Consider the following 20,467-nt stretch of genomic DNA (forward strand, 5'->3'; position numbering starts at 1 on the left):
AAAAGAGGCCCAAAGTCTAGTTGAGGGAGCTGATTTTCCCCTTTTCTCTTCTCTGCCCTGGTGAGATCCCACATGAAGAACTGCTTCCAGCTCAGGGGGCCTCAGCACAGGAAAGAGGCAGGCTGTGAAGTCAGCCTGAGAGAGATGGGGTTGTTTAGGGTGGAGAAGAGAAGGCTCTGGGATGACCTAATTGTGGCTTTTCAATATTTAAAGTTGATTTAGAAGAAAGATGAGGACAGACTTTTTACCATAGGACAAGGAATAAGGGGTAGGAAAGAGAAGAGATTTAGAGAGGTACATGGAATAAATTCCTTACTGTGAGTGTAGTGAGGCACTTGAACAAGTTGCCCAGAGAAGTTGTGGATGTGGATTGCTGGAAGTTGGACGGAGGTTTGAGCAACCTGGACTAGTAGAAAGTGTCCCTGACCATGGCAATGGGGTTGGACTAGATGATTGTTAAAGGCTCCTTCGAAACCAAACCATTCTGGGATTCCTTTAAATGCTCTATACTATATTGGGCAATTTGTATGTCCATGTATTTCTTCACAAAGCATGCCTGCCTAGTCTTTAGCTGATTTATACTACAGAAAAATATAGGTATCTCGAACAGAAGCCCTGGTACCAGCTGACTACGAGGAGTTTTTACTAGCTACTAGCTCCCAAGTACAGACACCTGAAACACTGCCATGACTAGTGATGACTGATGCCCCTCTGCTCTAAATGTTGGGGTTTTTTAACCTGTGTCTTTAAAAATCAGACCTGAAATGTGTGAATAACTCAAACTGGAACAAGTACAGCTTACAAAAATCATTAAAAAACAAAACAAAACAAAAACCAAAACAAAACAAAAAAATCCCTCAAAAATAGAAAAGAAATTAAATACAACAGAAGACTGAAAAGCTTTCTTGGCTGACAATTTGCAATTTTTTGTACTTTTTTTTCTTTTCCCTTGTTTGAAAACACATATTTCCTAATTGTGTCAGTAGAGAGAGAAGTTGTGCCAGTATGTTCTTGAGGACTAACATGTTAAAGAGACCAAGATCAAGAGAGAGACCACAGCTACAACTGGACACAACAACAACTGCTATAATCAAGTATGTTCTTGAGGACTAACATGTTAAAGAGACCAAGATGAAGAGAGAGACCACAGCTACAACTGCACACAACAACAACTGCTATAATCACTAGACTCAACTGCTGTTTTTCTCTCTTGAGTACTTTATGACAGAATTATGATCCTTGCATCTGTAGATATCATCCTTATCATCACCATGATGAGAAAACTAAGGTACAGTGATCAGGAATTACAAAGTATTGGCAACCACAAACACAGACCTCGCGTCGTGTCATCTACATAAATATGTTTGTAAAATATGCATCAGACAAGTGATTAGTACCTAATGCCAGCAAAGGCTCACCCTGTCAGCGTTCAGGGCTTGGAGTATAGCTTTAGACACAAAATGACCTTGATCTGATTCTTATTATGTGCAGAAGTTGAGAAAGCTTTTCTCTCTGGTAATGGAGTTCCAGAATCCTCCTTCTGCACTTCCTTGGTTTGACTGCAGCTCCAGCAACTCCTGTCACTGACTGTAGATCTCTATAAACCTAGGCAACATCATACCTGTCATGACTGTCCAAAGCTGGCTCCATGACATTTCTACAAGGTGTGGAAGAATAAATGATGGACTTCTACACTGCTAATAGTGGCCAACCTGCTATCCCAGCTTGCTTTGGAGCTTGCTCAAAGTCTGCACGTAAGAGCTGGCTTGCATCCAAGCACTTCATTTGTTAGATTATTTGAATCTAGGACCAGATGTGCTAAAATGCTTTCAGAAAGAAGAGCATTTTACCCTACAGTGGTCATGGTTCTTTGAGATGTGCAATAACCTGCACATGGCAAGCCTGCGGAACGCAGTAATGAATTCAATAATGTGAATTATCATAATGCCCAGGATCCCAAATCATCCTTTGGAGTGCTACTGTGCTAAAAGTTACCAGTCCAAGTCTGTGGCATATTAAAGTACCTCAGACCCAGGTCTGAGGGGAAATGATTTCCCTTTCTCCTTCAGATTAAAGAAACAGAACATATGGCTGTATTGCTTCAAAGGCATTCCTACAGGGCACTGCGTGGTACACTGGGGACATAGCTGTGTGCATGGCCACTGAAGGACCTGTGGGGAAAGTCACTTAGTCTCCTGTGGCGTTACTGATACCTACAAAGGAGAAATTTTCAGGCTGATGAAAAGAGGATATATGTCCCTGTCATGAAAAAAGGTCTCCTTGAGTGCCAGAAGTGATTTATAGGGTACATTTGCTTCCAGCAGCAGGGAGGCAGCCAGGTTTCACCTGTAAGAATTGAAGGCAAAGGCCAAAAAGGAACGAATGTTCAAGGAGTTCTGCTCCATGATCAGCTTTACGGATGCTGTCCTGGGTATTAGCTGCTCCCTTTCTTATCCTGAGCTCTGACAACGATCTCCCATCTTGGACATTGCTGTAGTGCCTGGTGCTAGTTCAGAGTGTATCCCCATCTGCTTTAGTGACACGGTAGTCTGCCTTGCAATGTGGGCCTTAGAAGTCCTTTATGTTCCTTTAGGGAACAGAAGGGCTCAGAATACTGCTGGATGTCAGACATCTCCATCACATTTCAAGTAAAAAAGCTGTCCTACACACAGTCTTGAGCTTGAAAATGAATAGGAGGGAGAGGTAGAGTCGATAAATACAGTCTAATGACTGGGGGCCACAAACAAGAGCAAAACTTTCACATAGTAAATTATACAAGAAACAATTCACAAAAAACAGTTTTCATTTTAAAAATCTTATAGTTCATTTCTTCCTATCAACTCCTAGATCTTTGTAAATTCAAGCTAGCAGTTACAGACTTGCAGGAGTCCTGGAAGGATTTATTGCTCTGTGGGTGGAGGGAGGAGGTTTACAAAGCAAACACAGAGCATGAGAGTGCAAGGACATAAGTGCTGTTTATTCTCTGCTTTAAACTGTGAAAATATGCATCTGTGGAAGACAGCATCTCAATGCTTCATTAAAGCTGGAAATGTTCCCATATGCGTAAAATGCAGGATTTGTAAAATGTCTCTGTATTAATCTAACTTTATTTAATGGAGTGAAGAGGTGGAGAAATGGGCTGTTCTTGTCCTGTGCCTTGGTGCCTGAGGAATGGCTGACCTTGGTCGGGGCAGGTGGGCAGAACAGAGGAGTGAAGGTGCTGTCTGGGAGCACCTTGGCCACTGCCTGCCCTGGGATGATGGTCCAGCCAGCTGTGGTTAATGACAGAGCTACATCTTATGGAAATCATGTGCAACTCCAACACAGGCAGTTTTCCAAAGGAGTCCTTGCACAGTAAATGCTAATGTGGTGCCTTAAAGGTTCATGAAAGTGAAATAACACCCCACTCTTGATATCTTGATATCATTATGCAGCTCTTTTTGACATACAGAAGAGATTGTGCTCTGAATTTTTATCACAAACATATAAGATGCGGAACACCAAGTGGATTTTATGTAACAATCTCAGAAGAAATTAATCAAGGTCATCATCCTTAATTTTTGGAATATAATTGACCATTCTATTTTTTTTTTTTCCCAAAGAACCAAAGTAACTGCTTGACAGTAGTACCTTATGGCATTCCCTGATCTTTTATCTTTAGTTGATTAATTTCAAGAGGAATATATCAACAACTAATGTAGCCTGAAAACTCATACCACATTGCCATTCATTATAAACTACTCCCATACACATGTCATCATTTTGCACAGACTCCTCAAACAGAAGTGAATTGTGAACCCATGGGTGTACATTATATATCCTTCACAAATGGCAGAAAAAATAATGCTAATCATGACCATGCATCTATATACTTGTCAAAGGCGGGAAAAATTGATTTTTATAGTATCATTAGAATCTTATTTTGAACATTCCCACGAAAGCCTACACCAAAAAATGTGAAATGAACAAACAGAAATAAAAGTCCTAAAAGAAAAAAAATCCCATGAAATAAAACTACAAATTAATTTGCTTTTAATTACTTCAATAGAATTCAACACAAACCAAAAAAAAAAGTATTCTAAGTGTTAGGCAAGATTAGACCAAAAAATACTTAAATGACATATTCAGCCTCAGTAAGTACCTCTAAAGGAATAGATCTAATGAGATGGTGTCATTTTAGAACCAAGTTTGCAAAGCACTGAACAAACTTCTTCAAATAAGATGTTCCTAATAAATCACTGCCATCAATACCTAGTTATACCTTTAACAGGCTTTGTTATATTATGCACCCAATATGCCAAAAAAATATAAACTTTTAAAAGTATCAGTATTAACATATACAATCTTTAAAGATGCAGATATAATCACAAAATGGTTTTGGTTGGAAGGGACTTTAGAGATCATCCAGTTCCAAGCCCCCTGACAGGGGCAGAGACACCTTCCACTAGATCAGATTGCTCAAAGCTGCATCCAGCCTGGCCTTGCACCCTTCCAGGGATGGGCATCCACAGCTTCCCTGGGCAACCTGTTCCAGTGTCTCAAGAACCTCACACAAAATATTTTCTACCTAATACCTAATCCAAACCTACCCTCTTTCAGTTTAAAGCCATCAACCCTTGTCCTGTCACTACATGACACCTTGTAAAAATCCCTCTCTGGCTCTCCCCTCTATGGAAGGCCACAATTCCTGGAGCCTTCTCTTCTCCAGGCCGAACAACTCCAACTCTCTTAGCCTTTCCACATAGGAGAGGTGCTCTAATCCTCTCATCACCTTTGTGGCCTCCTCTGGACTCACTCTATGTTCTTTAGCTGGGGCTCCAGAGCTGGACACAGTACTCCAGGTGGGATCTCAGGAGAGGAGAGTAGAGGGGAACAATCACCTCCTCAACCTGCTGGTCATGCTTTTGATGCAGCCCAGGACATGACTGGCTTTCTGGGCTGCAAATGCACATTGCTGGGTCATGTTTAGCTTCTTGTCTATGAACACCTCCAAGTCCTTCCACCCAGGACTGCTCTCAATCCAGTCTCCTCTGGATTTACGCAATATGGAATGTACCCAGATTTACCCAGATGCAGATTGCTGAAGAGGCCCAAAATCTTCCAAAGTGCAGGATTGTGAGCTTCCTGTGCACCCTCCTTGCTGCCCCAAGTGTCTTAAAATCCACCATTTTATGGTCACAGCAGTCAACCCTTGAGTTTCACACTCCCCACCAGTCCTTCCTTGTTGGTGAGAACAAGGTCCAGCATAGCACCTCTCCTTGTTGTCTCTATCACTTGCAGAAGGAAGTCATCACCAACACATTACAGAACCTCCTGGATTGCTTATGGCCTAATGTGTAGTACCTCCAAGAGATATTTGGGGGGCTGAAGCTCACCATGAGGACCATGAATTGCTGATGTGAGGCTGTTCCTGTCTATAGAGAGCCTCATCCACTCAATCTTCCTTGTTAGATGGTCTGTAGCAGACCCCCACATAATGACATAATGTCACCTGTTCCCTGCTCTCCCTGTAATCCTGACTCATAAGCTCCCAGCCAGCTGCTTATCTATCTATCTATCTATCTATCTATCTATCTATCTATCTATCTATCTATCTATCTCCAGGCAGTGCTGCATGCACTCCAGCATTGACATCCATTGACACAGAGGGCTACAGGCCCTCCTTGTCTACCCCTGCCTGTCCTTCCTAAACATCTTGCATATTTTCATTCCAACACTCCAATCACAACAGTCATCCCACCAGTCTCTCTGATGCCAATAAGATCACAGACCTGCAGACTTGTACATGACTCTAACTCCTCTTGTTTACTCTCCATGCTGTGTGTATTTGCATAGAAGCATTCAAGATGGGCCTCTGGTGAAGCCAACTTACTGGCTGGAGTGGCTGGAATTCCTTTGTGCTGTTCTTCAGGTGCTCTTCTGCTGACCCGTGATCCCACTCCAGGCTCTAGACACCTGTGGCTGCCACAGGTATCAGATGGGTAAGAGTGGGATGGATTGAGATTCCTCAGCAGCCCTCCTCAATCCTGTGACTGAAGATGACCATCTTCTCTGACAGATGGAGCCAATCAGCCCCACCAGACCAGGTTTCTCAAGCAAGTCCCATGCTCTAAAATACCAGAACATCTCTCTGGGGTACGAGTTCTGCAACCATTTGTCAATTTGCCAGATTTGACTGGCCCTTTCAAGCTCCTTTTTTATGGCTGGGAGGATTGTTCAAAAAACTACCCACACTCCAAAATCCCTTATTGCTGCTCCCAGGGCTCTGTTATCCATCTTGACTGTTTTTGTTTCCTCAGACTGTATTACTGGTGCCCATGTGAAATAACAGCAGCAGATAGAAGTCAGAGGACTGCGTGAAGCTTGGTAGTCTGTTGGTGATATCCTGTCTTGGGGTCACACCCCAAAAGACAAACCCCTAATAAAGGCTCTGGCAAACATCATACCTCTCTAGAGAGCACCTGATGCTAGCAAATAAGACTCTCAGAAGTGAGTTAGCTATTACTATCACCTCTCTCCTTCTCTTGGTTGCTTTCATTGTTACATGGGGGGTTATGGGGTCAGGCTCCTTACTCAGCTCCAGCATCTCTCCTGCGTGATGTGTCTGCAGGAGTGAAGCAGTCTGCACAGCAGTGAAGCAGTTCTGCAGGGGCACCTCAGGTTTTGGGGAGGCGTCTTCCTCCTGCAGGTCCTTGCTTACATTCTGCAATGCTATTGCTCTCCCTCCCTTCTGTGTGTGCCACTGGGGGAGGTTTTGGCTGTTTGGCCATGGGCTGTGGGTCTGCTGTAGACTGTACTTGGAAGCAGCTATGCAACTCCACCAAACCAGCTATACAACTCCTGCTCAGCCACCCTGATGCTGTGCAGTCTTCACACTGCTCCCTGCAGCTCAGACACCTGCCACAGGAGCTCCTCCACCTGGCACACCTTTGGCAGGCTGGTCTGTTGTCCCGTCCCTGCCCCAAGAGAAGTCTCGATTCACTTTCTGCAGTCTGAGTTCTGCACTGCAGTCTTGTCCTTCAGCAGCCTTGTCTGCCAAGGCATTGGCCACCTTCAGGACAGATGGTGCAGATCGCCCATCAGAGCTGCAGCCTTTGCTCTGAGATGAGTACCCACCATTGTGCCCTGGGAGCCAGGAGGGATGAGTGCCCCTGACCTGTGCAGATGGCTACAGAACGGTGCTTGGTTGCTGGTAGACTTCACGTGTCTGCACTTGGCCAGTGGATGTCCATCCTGTGAGTTGTCACCCTCCCTGCTCACCCTGCTGAGCAAACTGCCACACCATGACCTCCCTCCCTGCCCTGGCCACATGCTCCTGGCCTGCCTACTTTGGGAAGAGGGATTGGCCCCCATTACTCCTGGCCTCGCACATGCCAGAAGAGTAAGCCACTCTCATAAGAGCAGCTGGCTCCTGGTGGGTCTCTGTACTCCCCAGGGGCTTCCCTGGCTGAGGAACCCCCCTGTGAGCCATGCTCCCCTGCTCTGCTACAGAACACACCTGCACCAGAGATGATCACCTCAGTGGATGTCATGTTTCAGTCCTATCATCAAGTTGCTCCTTTCCCTAAAACACTGGAGCGTACCTCCTAAAATACATAATATGTATAATTGCTCCATATAGACCTTTAAAATATTATACCTTATTAGCCCTATCACAACACAATCAGCATGCAAAATCAGACATTATCTTCAGATGAGATAACTGTGGATCTCTTGAGGGCACTACATCAATATAGTTATTCCCTCTTGCACACAATCAAAATTCAACTATGAAACAGAGAGTATAAGATATTTAAATAAAAAACTTCAATACTGAAAACCAAAAGCTCTTGTTCAGAAGCCCAATGCAGATTTTGGAATCTAAATTTTTAGAACACTGCACTATCTTCTACTGTTGAGCCTAGAGCACTTCTATAATTTCATTATGAAATTACTGCTAATGCATGAAAATATTGTTTATTATGGTACTTAGATCAAATTATACATAAGTAAACATCAATACTTTTCTTTTCAGCATGTTAAAAATTTTGTCATACCCCTTTAACATGCTGCTTAAAGAATATTCCTAAAGATCAGAAATTATTTGCTATTACATCACTTTGGAATTAATTGCTCCAAATAAATCTGTGCAAAGTGAAGGAAATACGCAATTAATTTTATTTTTTCAAAGCAATAAAATAAGAACTAGTATAAGGGTGCAAATCTAACTGTAGTTCATCCATCCAATAAGAGAATACTGACTTCAAAGCCAGATAGTGAAATCTGACTGAATTTTTTCAATGAGTTTGAAATTTTCAATTACAAATACTACTATTATTATTATTATTATTATTATTATTATTATTATTACTATTACTATTACTATTACTATTACTATTACTATTATTATTATGTAAAGAACAACATACATAGAAATACATGATTCATTTACCTGGCTGTACAGCCTACTAAATTCAACTGATACATATGGGCATTGATTCACTTTACACAGACAAAAAATTTGACTGCCGAAGTTTAGAATTTAACTTGACAACATTCCTAAATCTCTAGGCTGAGCTTTGGAAAGCCAGTTAGGTCATACAAAAATCAAACTGTGCTTCAGAGATCACTGCTGCAACTCTGCCCTTTGCATTCAAAATGTTCAATCCGTCTTCAGCATTTTATAAGACAAAAAGGTATTTTCACTTGGATAGCAAGAGAGCTATTCTGATTATAGAGTTTTCTGGAATGTGTTGGATGACAGAAGATTTTTTTTTATTTAAAAACATTAACTTGTGGTATCTGGAAAAATGTGCATCATAGGCCAAAGTTATGACAGATGATTGCCTGCCTTTAAAAGCTGCCTCTCTATGTGCCAAGAAGGGTTCCCTCCAAGCCTGGGTGAGGCAGAGGGCATCAGCTTTCAGGTTCCCACTTTGAATTAAGCCTAGGCTCAAAGACAGAATCCACTCTGTGGGTAACATATGTTCCAAATCCAGCTTTGCTGTTCTTCATACTACTGGTGGGCAAGGATACCCAAGCTCTGCAGCTCACTGCCAATGGTGCCTACAAAAGTTTTCAATCCCAACAGCCCAGATACTTGTGCTGATAAACTAGAAAGCTTAGATCTGAGCTAGATCTTTCAGATTCAGTTCTTCATCAGTGAGAACAGATGCTTTAAGCCTAAGGCATAACCAAACAAATTGTCCACAGTTTTGCTGAAAGCCTGTCAGGCTGTGAGCAGCCTGAACTTCCAAACCACCAGTCCTTGGAATTTTGAGTTTCTGAGATGGATGTGAGGAATCTGCCCTGAGGTCACAGACCTTGGGAAACTGGCAGGCCCTGCTAGTTCAATGGTGATGCTCACAAGAATGACAAACTGCGGCTCCAGGAGGACATGCTCCTTCAAGAGCACCACATTTCTGCAATACATTCAAAAAACTGTGTCACTGCTGGTGAACTGAAAGCCCCAGTCTGTGATGAGACCTAGTCCTTACATGCTGCTTCCCACAAAGTACAGGCTCCCTTACACCCTTTCACTGTGTGCTCTGAAGGCTTGTCTATGCACACTGGATGTGCTCTTCACCCCTTGGACAAGGCATGATGCCTCAGACTGGAGCTCATGTTCCCCAGCCATAAGGACTAGGGCTCGTGTACAAGGACATGCACACAACTGCTCACTCCTGAGTGCCTCTATGCATGAGGAGGGCAGACCAGGGTATAGACACAAACTATTACACTCCAGTTTGGACATACAACATAAACTGGGTTGCTATGGTGGAAATGCAAAGAATCAGGCTTATCAGTGAGCTCCTCTGCCTCCATGAACCAGCAGCTGTTTTCTCATACACAGCTTCGAAGTTCTTGAGTGAATGAACTACTGTGCTGTGTTGTTAAGGCTGCAACATGTCTATTAGCAGAAGATAATCTACCACCCCTAAGATGTGCTTGATTAACTTCCACTAAAGTCAGTGAGGTTGACAATCCTGTATGAAGCAGCTACATATCTGGCTCTGCATAGCAAATGAAAACACACTGAACTTTATCAAATATACTTAAATACAGAAAGAGTAGCACTTTTTCATTCTGCTCTGGTTAAAATGAAATGTAACCAGAAATCAGAAACAGAGTTGGAAAATAACTAGCATTGTTATATTTTTAGATAAATCTGAAAAATAAGTCTTATACATGCAACTCATTGATGGTGCTTCTTCTGTCCAAAACAATCATATCTTTAAATACAGATACCTTAATGGAAGAAAATGCTACTTTAAAATTTAAAGAAACCTTCTATTTTACTGTAAGTATAAAAAATAAATACTCTAAGGAATGGAAGAAAAAAAAGCACGTTCAATAATTTCATTACGTTCTAGGATGCCAAATCATCTGTGAGTGGTTTCTTTTTAGATGAAAAGAAATCAAAATATAGGACAGATGTTGGACAAACCACATTTGAGGTCTATCACACACTGGCATTTTTCAAATTATTTTGGCTCATCTATTGAATAAGGTGTATTTTGCTTGATTTTGAAAAGGGAAACATCAGGAAATATTTAAAGGCCAATTGCTGCCAATTAACTTTGATCAGCAAAAGTTGCATTTGAATCTTTGAGATTCTTTTGCTGTCTGGAATAACACACTATTCTAAAATCTAGCAAAACAACAACTTGATGATTAATGTGTGTTGGCAGCCCCACCACAAGCTTGCTTAACAGCTGGATTTTAAATAAACAGCTGTCTTCACTATGATGGGAAAGAAATTTGACTGTTTTCATGTTTTTGCGTTATTAAAATGTGATCAGAAATTGCTTTTTTCCCTTTTAAGATAAAACAGCCAGGCATTACAGTGACAGTCTCTTTCAGCAGTTTGGAAAGCTTTGGAAGGATCTCCCAAGCATTGCCAAACCATAGGCTGTGCAGGCTAAAAAAGCCCTTGGCAAGGCACCCAGCTCCTCACTGCAGGCAGAGACACCCTGGCACAGAACACCCCGTTCCTGCTGTAGGCACAGCAGCCCCAGGAACAGCCCACAGCCAGCCCATACAACATTTATAATGTCCCTCGGGGCTAAGGTAACACTTGCCCACCGTGGGATGCAAGCAAGAAATCTGCACCCAGCCATCAACTGTTTATAGAAGCTGAAGTTTAATATTTAATGGCCTGTGCGGACTATGTTTACATCTCCTTTGGTGTATCCACTTCTGAAACTTGTCCACTGTCATCGTAAGTGCTAAAACCTGTGAGGATAAAACTCTACCATTTAAACTGTAGTAACCTTTGAAGGCCAGTGCAGACATTTAGTGTAGATTTTATTATATATCCTAATGACCAAATGATATAGGTATTTTCTAAGCATTTCTGTATTGAAACTCTGCAAATAATTGTCAAAGCATCTAACAACACATAAAACCAGACAAATATTAAATATTAGATCATCTCTGTGTGTTTTAAAAGAATGAACACTTACTTCTAAATCGTTAAAGAATAGATGTGTGTCCGCCAAATTGAAAATCATCTCTTCCATTCGGAGTCCAAGGGACACAGAAGTGGGAGGATCCTTAAAGAAGAAATTAAGCAAGTACACCATCAATACTGTGCCCTACACACATACCCAAATACAAACTAGAGGAGCAGCTCTTCGTAACATACCACTTGTATCAAATGCAACATCTGCTTTGTCAGTTTCAGTTCAGTAACTGTCTACAATTACTGTCCACAGTACAACCTGTACTACAACACCTCCCAGTAACACTTCAAAATATGACTTAAACTCAACTGACTCCTTGATTTTGGAGTGGGACTTCGGTGGTCACCCTCATGCATCCCTGGCACTGGCTCTTTGCTCTCTGTGCAGAAAGGGCAAGTCCGTTTCACCTAAAACTTCTCCAGATTCTACAACTGTTCACAAGTTTTATGATCAAGCAAGGGTATGATAATACTATTGTTACTCAAAATAAACTGGTCATAAATGACAGGATTCAGTCCTGGGAATACCTAGTGACTTTAAAGCAAAGAACTATTGATGTTTTATTTGCAAATGGTAATTATATTTAAAACCGCTCCTTGATTGTCAAAAAAGCTTTAATTATGTTTCCAGTCTGGCCCACCCATGCAGAGTGAACAAAACTATTGTTTGTTATTAATACATAACACACTTTAACTTCTCTACAGAAATTACCATAACAACTTACTCCTTACTGAGCTAATAAACTCAAAAAGCATGTTCAGCATTGTGGTTACCAAATGCATTACAGATGTTTGTCTTGTTTTGATTTTTTTGGTGCTTTATATATTTTCAATCTGAAAAATAAAAAAAAAAAGCCTAATACATACATTTGATATAGAGTTTCTCATTTATAATGCCAAGTCTATCCAAGAGCACAGGAGCATGAGTTTGAAAGAACATGTTATATTATCCCATAACAGCCTCTATTAATAATGTTAGTTTGTTAGGAATTATATTTTAAATAGAACTGAAGAAGTGGAAACCCATATTTTACTTAAAATAAGCTAATATTCTAAACTTGATGACAAGTTACAGTTAAAAAGCAAGAGATGCAGTCCTTAGTTTCTTTTCCCACCTCTCAATCAAATTAATAGATGCTTCAACATGATCTCTGAACTTTCAAACATTTTTCTGTAACTACTGGTTAAAAAGGCAAAATGCGTCAGTAGTGAAAAGCTGGAAAAGAATGGTGATTTGGCAGCCTGTTTGCCTTCTGGAAATGCCAAAACCCAAAAACTGCTATCCAGAGAAAGAATTTTTGAAATTTCAAAGCAAAGCTACACTGAGCAGAAAAACATCTATTCTTGAACTCACATCCATTAAGAGTAAGTTTTTTAAAATAAAAAAAAAAGCTCTTATAAATGGGGAAAAGAATTGCATCATGCTATTTTGATGAACTTTGCCCTTAAAAATAAGTCTTTTATTTAAACTGATGTACAAAAAAAATAAAATAAAAAAAAATATTTGGCTTCTTAGTTCAAATGGAAACACTTTGAAACATGAACAAACATATTTTGCCTGTCTGTTTTAATATTGTTCTATTTGTAAATCTATGCCTTCCTCTGCTTTACTTTTGTAGGCATGTGAGGTGGAAACCAGGTGGTATTTTCTCTCTAGCTAGGCCTGAGGCTTCTTCTCCCTTTGACATTTCTACTTTGTGCCCAGTGAGCACCTCATCATCCTACACACCTCATCAGGCTTCTTTTTTTTAAACAGATAAAGATTTCTGTTGTGCCTGAGCAGTAACAGAAGACACCTCACAGGAGCCTCTGCTCTAGTTATTAAAGGAATTAGATGGGCTAAAGGTCTAAGATGCAAATGAAGATCACTAGCTACATCTTGAGTATCAACTACTAATGCAACAAGGCAGAAATAATTCCCTTCTGACTTCCATCCCTAAATAGGAACATCATTTTGAAAAACAGAATAAATGGGCAACAGAGCATGATACTGGTTATGAACTCATTTGATTAATATTGCAGCCAGACTAATGGCTGCAAATATACATTTTACATTTAGGTGTACACTACTTGCTTTTTTATTATTGAACATTTTTATCACATTTCTGAGTCTGTATAAAGGGGGTTTTGTAAAGCTTTCTACCCATTTTACTGGTATTTTTACATGGCAGAAATAAAACAGAATGGTTTTCTCCAAAGTAATACTAAAATAATGTCATTTATTAGTTTAATTTAATTAGGCAGAAAAAATATAAGAAACTCATTGGCACCTACTGAAAGTGTCAGATTAAATAACACAAACTAAATGGATTGCTTTTCAAAGAAAGCTTAACTCCTAGTTTAAATACAATCTTTTTTGAAGTAATAGGAAGTTCCAATTAACACAAAAACTATGTTAAACTGGCTTTTGGTAGCTACATATTTAACAAAAGCAAAAACCTTATCTGCATCAGCATTTTAACTAATCTATGTAGTCACAAACTTGCAACTGCTCTCATGAAAAGCAGAAGAACCTTGGTTTAAAGCTTCGTAGTATGTCAAACTCTGCCATTAGACATTACAGTGGGGGCTGTAAACTTTAAAAATAGACAAGGCTAGAACAAGGTTTTAAAAAAAATAATCCCATACCCAACCTTCTTTTGCAATTTTAAGCCATTGATTGCTAACTAATTATTGTGAGGTGTCACACAATGGGTAGGAAAGCTAACAATCTCTTCTTGTTGCCTGGGATTTGCAGGTTCAGTCAGTGTCTTTTCAGGTATGGTCAAAATCAGGTACAAATCTCTGAGGGAGGTACAGTTTAACTAAAGAAAAGAAATACCAATGTCAAACTGCTTAAGTAAGCCTTTTGTTTTGAATACTGGCATCGGAGCCAAAGCATTGCCTGTATGTCATTTCTAAATTCTACCTACTTGATTTCTTTGTTTTGTGGAGAAACAAGAAGCTGAAAAACAGGAAAGTTCACTTTGGGTACCAGGCTTATTTTCCACTTAAGCCTACAGGTCACAAATGAAGGGTTAAGTGAAACCAGGCTTTGTTTTTCTCTATCTCTAAAGTATATTAAACCACAATAAAATAGATTATAATTTAAAGGAAAATTCCTTTAAAACCTCTGCATAAAACTGCTTTCACTGGGGATGGAAATGTATGTAAAGACCACAGTATTCCGTGCCAATGCTGAGTTGTATTTTCACCTGCTCCAAGATCCTAAAGGGCTCCAACTTCTTCCAAATGCCAAAATTGAATCAGCCCTAATGCCAATTAAACTAACTGGTAACTTTATATTTCATCAATACATCTCTCTGTGTACATAGTTAAAAAAATCCAAAAGCAAATGGAAATGTTTTGGTTTTTTGTCTGGAAGGACATATTCTTCATACATTTCCACTAAATTCACTCAATTCAAATAGTCCTTAAATAAAAATATAGTGCTTTGTGGAGTAATTTTTGCCATGACTGTGTTAACTGAAAAATAAAGGTGTTATTATGTTACAAAAAACTGAAGGAAAAAAGCAGGAGGAAAATAGAGCACAATGAAGGAGAGCAGGTGATAAAAACAGATGAAAAAGTAAGAAGGTACAGAAAAAAGGTGGCACAAGGAAGAAGTTAGAAAGAATGAGGTGGAGAATTAGGCAAAGAAAATCAATCCCTTCAGCAGCAAGGCCGAACATCATTCATAGTCATTCACCATGAAACTTGCTCAGGCATTATGAAAAGAGCTGAATTCCAAGTTGCCAAATCCCCTATTATTTAATTAGGACATTTTTGTTTGTTTGAAGATCCAGCTTTTGTATTTTAATGATTATGTGATCACCCTAGATTTAATTTTTTTAAAGGGCATTTCTAGCCCTCACCATAGTGCAGATTTATAAGAGAACATGATGTTAGATTGCTCATAAACAAGAGTACAGGTGAAAGGCACAATAATTCCCTTCCACTTTCTTTTTTTTCCAGATTACCTTATGCTCTGGATTTTTGATTTTAAAGGCCATTAATCACAGCCAGTCTTTTAAAAACATGCACCTTCTGCTGTCGCAAATAAACACTAAAATTCTCATGTTTGCTTTGAACATTTGACACTGTCTCTCTAACATCCTTGAAAATTACTAGCTGTTGCCTGAAGCTGTCAATAGCCCAAGAGAAACTCTGATTTCAATGAAACCTTAAGAAAACAAAACCAGAATGGCACAGTTTCATGACATCATCTGAGAGCCATGGACAGGCATGTTGCTACCCCTCACCAAAAACATTTTGTATTTATCCAAAGATTAAGCAGTAATGCCATCATTCCTCTCAACATCAACAACTGGCTGCCCTTTAGCAATGCAGGAATATTGTGCCATGCAACCAGAGCCAGCTGGGCAAAAGCTGCATCTTATGTAAACAGGGCCAACAGTGATGGAGCTGCAACCAGGAGTCAGCCCCCTCCTTGCAGCATATGTATTTATATCTCTTTGAGACTGAATCCCAGCCACTTGCCTCAACTTCAACCATCCAGCAATAAAGTGTTTATGTTCAGGTCCTAATTAATGAATCCACTACAGGGAACTAGTAACAAATGGAAAAAATATGCTCACATTAGTACATCTATGGCAGTGACTAATTAATTAGTCTTTTCCAGTGCTACTCTGCTGGCCAAGAGCCAGTGCTGAGATTCTGTTGTCACTGAGCTTTTTTGTGAGCACTGGGACTTGTTCTCCTCACTCTGAACTAAATTGTCATAGATTTTGGGATACCACACAAAAGCTGGTTTTATTTTGAAAAATGGAAAACAACTTTTGGTAAATATTTAATACTCTTCTATAGTGCTTTTTCCCACACATATCCATACAATAATTGTTGAAACATTTAAGTTACAGTTTATTTTTACTGTGTAAATATAAACTAACAACACCTAGGAAACCAAGGTTGCTGAATTAACTAAAAATAAACTAACAACACCTAGGAAACCAAGGCTGCTGAATTAACTTGCTTTTCTGACATATAATGAAAAAACCTAATTATATTCCTTGAACGGGTACCCTGTTATTACAGTAAACATTTCTGCAAACAAACCTTACCTGAACAAGCAATAAAGGTTGCAAAGAAGTATTGCTTTAGGTTTGCAAAGTGCAAAAAGATATAGAGAGAAACTCAGAACCTGACCCAGGCACAGACTGAACTGGAGGTAGCTTTGCCCTTCACTCATTTGGGTGTAGGGTAAAACCTTCTAGTGCTAAATAGAAGCTTTGCAAGAAGACAGAGGCATTACATGAAGCCAGACAAAACTATGTAGTTGTTCTTTACACATAGAAATTTTTGAGGTTAACAAAAAATCACATTCCAGTTATAACTCACAGGAGGTGAACATAAAAGGCTGTAACAGATTTTAGCACAAGCTGTTAGCTTTCAAATACAATCCTGAAAAAAAGAAGTCTGATCTCATAAGGACATTCCTTTCATAAACTGCTCTTATTCACCTAAAATCATGTTTCTCTTCTGAGAATTACCAAGGAAATCCGCTGTCTTTAGACATATTCATCAGCTCAGTTATGATTTATAGACTGTGCATAATATAAAGATTTGACTCATAAGCAGACTTTCAAAAACATCAGTCAATATTTAGATTTTAAAAAAATCAAAGGTAAAAAATTTTAGACTAATCTGGCCATGTCCAAAAGCATTCTTCTTCTTTCCCTCTCAATATAGAGCACAGCCAATCTGTCACAGCAATAATTCCTGGAAGTTCTTCACTCTCTGAGGGGATGCAGACCTTTGCAGATTTTGATGACATCAACAGGTTTCAGACAACCTGTATCTACAAATGAAACCTCAAGTGGTCAAAGTATTAACTTGGAGTATCCCAAGCATCAAGTATCCCAACATTATTAAAATACGTACTGAATACAAAAGCTGAGTAACTGCAAAGCATGGACATGTGAAACAGCTTGATTTTTTTTGTCTTGTAAGGCCAGTACCAGTTTGCCTCTAAAAATCAGCTAATATTCTGGTATTCCTTGTGTATCAACCATAAACCAGCAAATATTACTGAACATTTCCATCACTTTCTTGACACTTACCCTTCCATATCTGTTAGCATAGGACCCTGTAAGCAAGGAATGGAAAATGATGATTGTCTCATCCAAATCCCAAATGAATACTCTCTGTAAAAAGAGAATCAAATCAATGTGTTCCTTTGTGAAGCTAATACTTGAAATGGAAAGTTAAAGTTTGAATGAGTAAGCACACAAATGGGAAAATTGTACTGATATGGTTGCATATTAAAACCATAGCTTCCCTGCCATTTATTTTCAAAACTAACAAGTTTGGTTTTGTTTTGTTTTTTTTTTTTTTCTGGGGTAGGGTAATACAATCTGTTAGCATTTTACTACAATTGCTATTATATCAAATCCTTCTATTAGAATAGAATTTTAGTATAGTCAAATATACACAGAAAATGAGACTGTACAATGTAATTTTTGAAGCTTGATGTGAGACAGAAACTGAAATAAATGAAGTGAGGCATCTGAAAACTAAATCTTCCGGGTAAGAATTCCGTATTTTTGCAAGTCTTACAAAATGAAAATCTTACAAAAATTCATGTAAGTGCCCTTGAAAATTAACTCTAAAATCAAAACAAAGCGGACTGCTTCTAAGCACTTTGTTTCCCTTAACTTATGTAATTTTAATGCATTTTAGGCACCTGAAGAACAAAAACTATGAGCTTGGATGATGTATGCATAAAACTTATGGCATCAGCAAATAATTTTGCTTAGAGACAATGGAAAATACCTGTTTCAGATTTGTCCTCTGACCACACACAAAATGATAACTTAATGAAAAATAAAGTGTTCAAATACAAACATTTTAAATCCCGGTGAGATTGTATTTCCCATGATGACAAATGGGGTAAGCTTCTGGAAAAGAAAAGTAATGCAGTGTGGACACTCATAGCAGCGGTGTGTCATTGGAGATGTGTTCTCAACATAAACCATGGGCCACTGGGAGGAATGCGAACAGAGCATGGGAGAACAAACCCCACTATTGTGCTAGAAGTGTCTCTTGTCCACATGAAAACCTTTCTTTGCCTTGGGAAAAGATTGCTCCTTTTTTTTTTTTTTCCACCATTTGGTTTGTTTTGGTTTGTTTGTTTGTTTACTTTATTTAATCAAAAGAAGAAAGAAACACCCAGTATTTTCCAAGGAAGTAGAAGCTCTTCCTGAAGAGGGTTCTTTAGAAGAAAAATCATATTTTCTATGAAAATACTGTTAAGAAAAAGGGAGTTTCAATACCACTTTATTTTTGATGCGCAAATAACACTTCTTTGTGTGAAATAATGAAAAAAACAAAGTTCTGTAACAGGCCAAAGATATTTAATATATAGTACCTCCAGATCAGAGTCAGGTGGTGGTGAAGGATTATTGTTTCTTCTGCCACGTCCACGTGATTTCCCATCTGAGCTGCGACGCAATCTGTCTGAATCTGAATCTTTAATGGGAGTTGATGGACTGTGGATTGTACTGTATTCTGTCGCAGTAAAGAAAGAACACTTTTACCCTTCAGTTCAATGATCAGAATATTCAACTTACTTGCTCACGCCAAACCCAGTCCTAACAAAATAATTAAATATAAAGCAGTAAGTGGTCATATTGATTCATAAATTAATTCCATCTAGCTCAAATTATATGTAAAAAGAGTGATAAATGATTTCAGTAAACGCCTATAGAAGACTTAGGAGAAAAAAACTTCATTGCTTCATTCCTTCAATTATTACAAGATTAAGCAAACAATTTTAAGGGATACCAGTTTTTCATAAAAATATATTAATTTAACTCTAGCTTTTCAAACTTAAATACCTTAAATGCTTTAAAATAACTAACTGTCACGGTGATGGGTAAGAAAAATCCAACCAGGTGTGAAAAAAACCCAAACATATAGAAATTGAAACATTTTCCAAATTGCCTGGTTGGAGACCCTTTTAGATTGCTGCATTTGAGCCAGAAGAGTAGAATTATTTCTAAATATAGCATAAACTAGAATATTTATTTTCCTACAGTAATTTAAACTAATAAGTGTTAAATATGCATCAACTATGAAGATTATATTTCTAGTATTTTTCAAAGGCCTAATCAACACTGAACATTTCCAGTGAGTACCTTCAATACAGGATATAAATCTTTACAAACAGTATTGCATGCTAATTGTTCTGCTCCAGCAACATTTATTTATAATAGTATTTACTGTTACTGAACAGGTGCAAAAAGAATGATAATTCATGTAGTTAAGAACATCAGAATTTTTCTGAAAACATGCAAGTTTGAAGATACTTTGCTACTCTTAACATCCATAGACTCCATCATAGTGAATACTTGTACATTAACAAAGCATACACTGAGCATCAGTCATCTTTCCCATTAATTTCAGTAGCAGTACCATAATCCTTAGAAATGCAATAACACATCTTTAAATCTCTTTTGAAAACTTCCTTTCACAGTCTGAATTTCATAAATACTTTTATTTTGATAGTCACCATGATTTCTTTTGTTTTTCCTAAAAACACTAATTTAGTGAAGACAGCTGCAATTTTTATGTTTCTCAATTTTACTGCTAAGTTAATATTAACTACTCTTTAGAGTTCAGCAGATACAAAATTTTTCATTTGAATCTGCCTAGACCACGGCATTCCAGCTTGAACAGACAGGTATACTTCTCACACAAGGGATTCTCTCTCCTAGGAAAACATCCTGTTGAGGTCAAAGGTTAAATTAAGGAGGAGACTCTGGACATCTGTGTAACACCACATATGCACAATTACTCAAAATAATAACAGTTACTTGTGCTGAATGAAAGGAAAAGGTCTTGAAATTCTCATGCTCAGCCTTCAAACCTATACTTACTGAGAATTAGCATAGCTTATGTATTTCACCTTATATATTTACCTAAATATTTCAGGCTACATCGAACAAAGCAGAACAAGTTAAGGTGTAACTCAAAGTTAACTACAGAATCTTCTGAAAACATTTGACCCACACTAAAACCCCATAA

At 38.7% G+C, this 20,467-nt stretch overlaps 1 protein-coding gene across 12 annotated transcripts in view; it reads right to left on the reverse strand.

Annotated features, from left to right (window-relative positions):
• The window catches only part of EYA1 (EYA transcriptional coactivator and phosphatase 1), a 159,928-nt gene that overhangs the window by 28,406 nt on the left and 111,055 nt on the right, over positions 1–20,467 (reverse strand). For all 12 annotated transcript variants that reach the window (XM_038128447.1, XM_038128446.1, XM_038128451.1 and 9 more), the window contains 3 exons: positions 18,810–18,949; positions 17,503–17,586; positions 11,445–11,534 (listed from right to left, as the gene is read on the reverse strand). In XM_038128447.1, the coding sequence (XP_037984375.1) occupies positions 11,445–11,534; positions 17,503–17,586; positions 18,810–18,949 (314 nt within the window). The remainder of the gene's footprint in view (positions 1–11,444; positions 11,535–17,502; positions 17,587–18,809; positions 18,950–20,467) is intronic.

Source organism: Motacilla alba, chromosome 2 (genome assembly GCF_015832195.1).
Source record: "Motacilla alba alba isolate MOTALB_02 chromosome 2, Motacilla_alba_V1.0_pri, whole genome shotgun sequence".
In the NCBI taxonomy this organism is placed as follows: domain Eukaryota; kingdom Metazoa; phylum Chordata; class Aves; order Passeriformes; family Motacillidae; genus Motacilla; species Motacilla alba.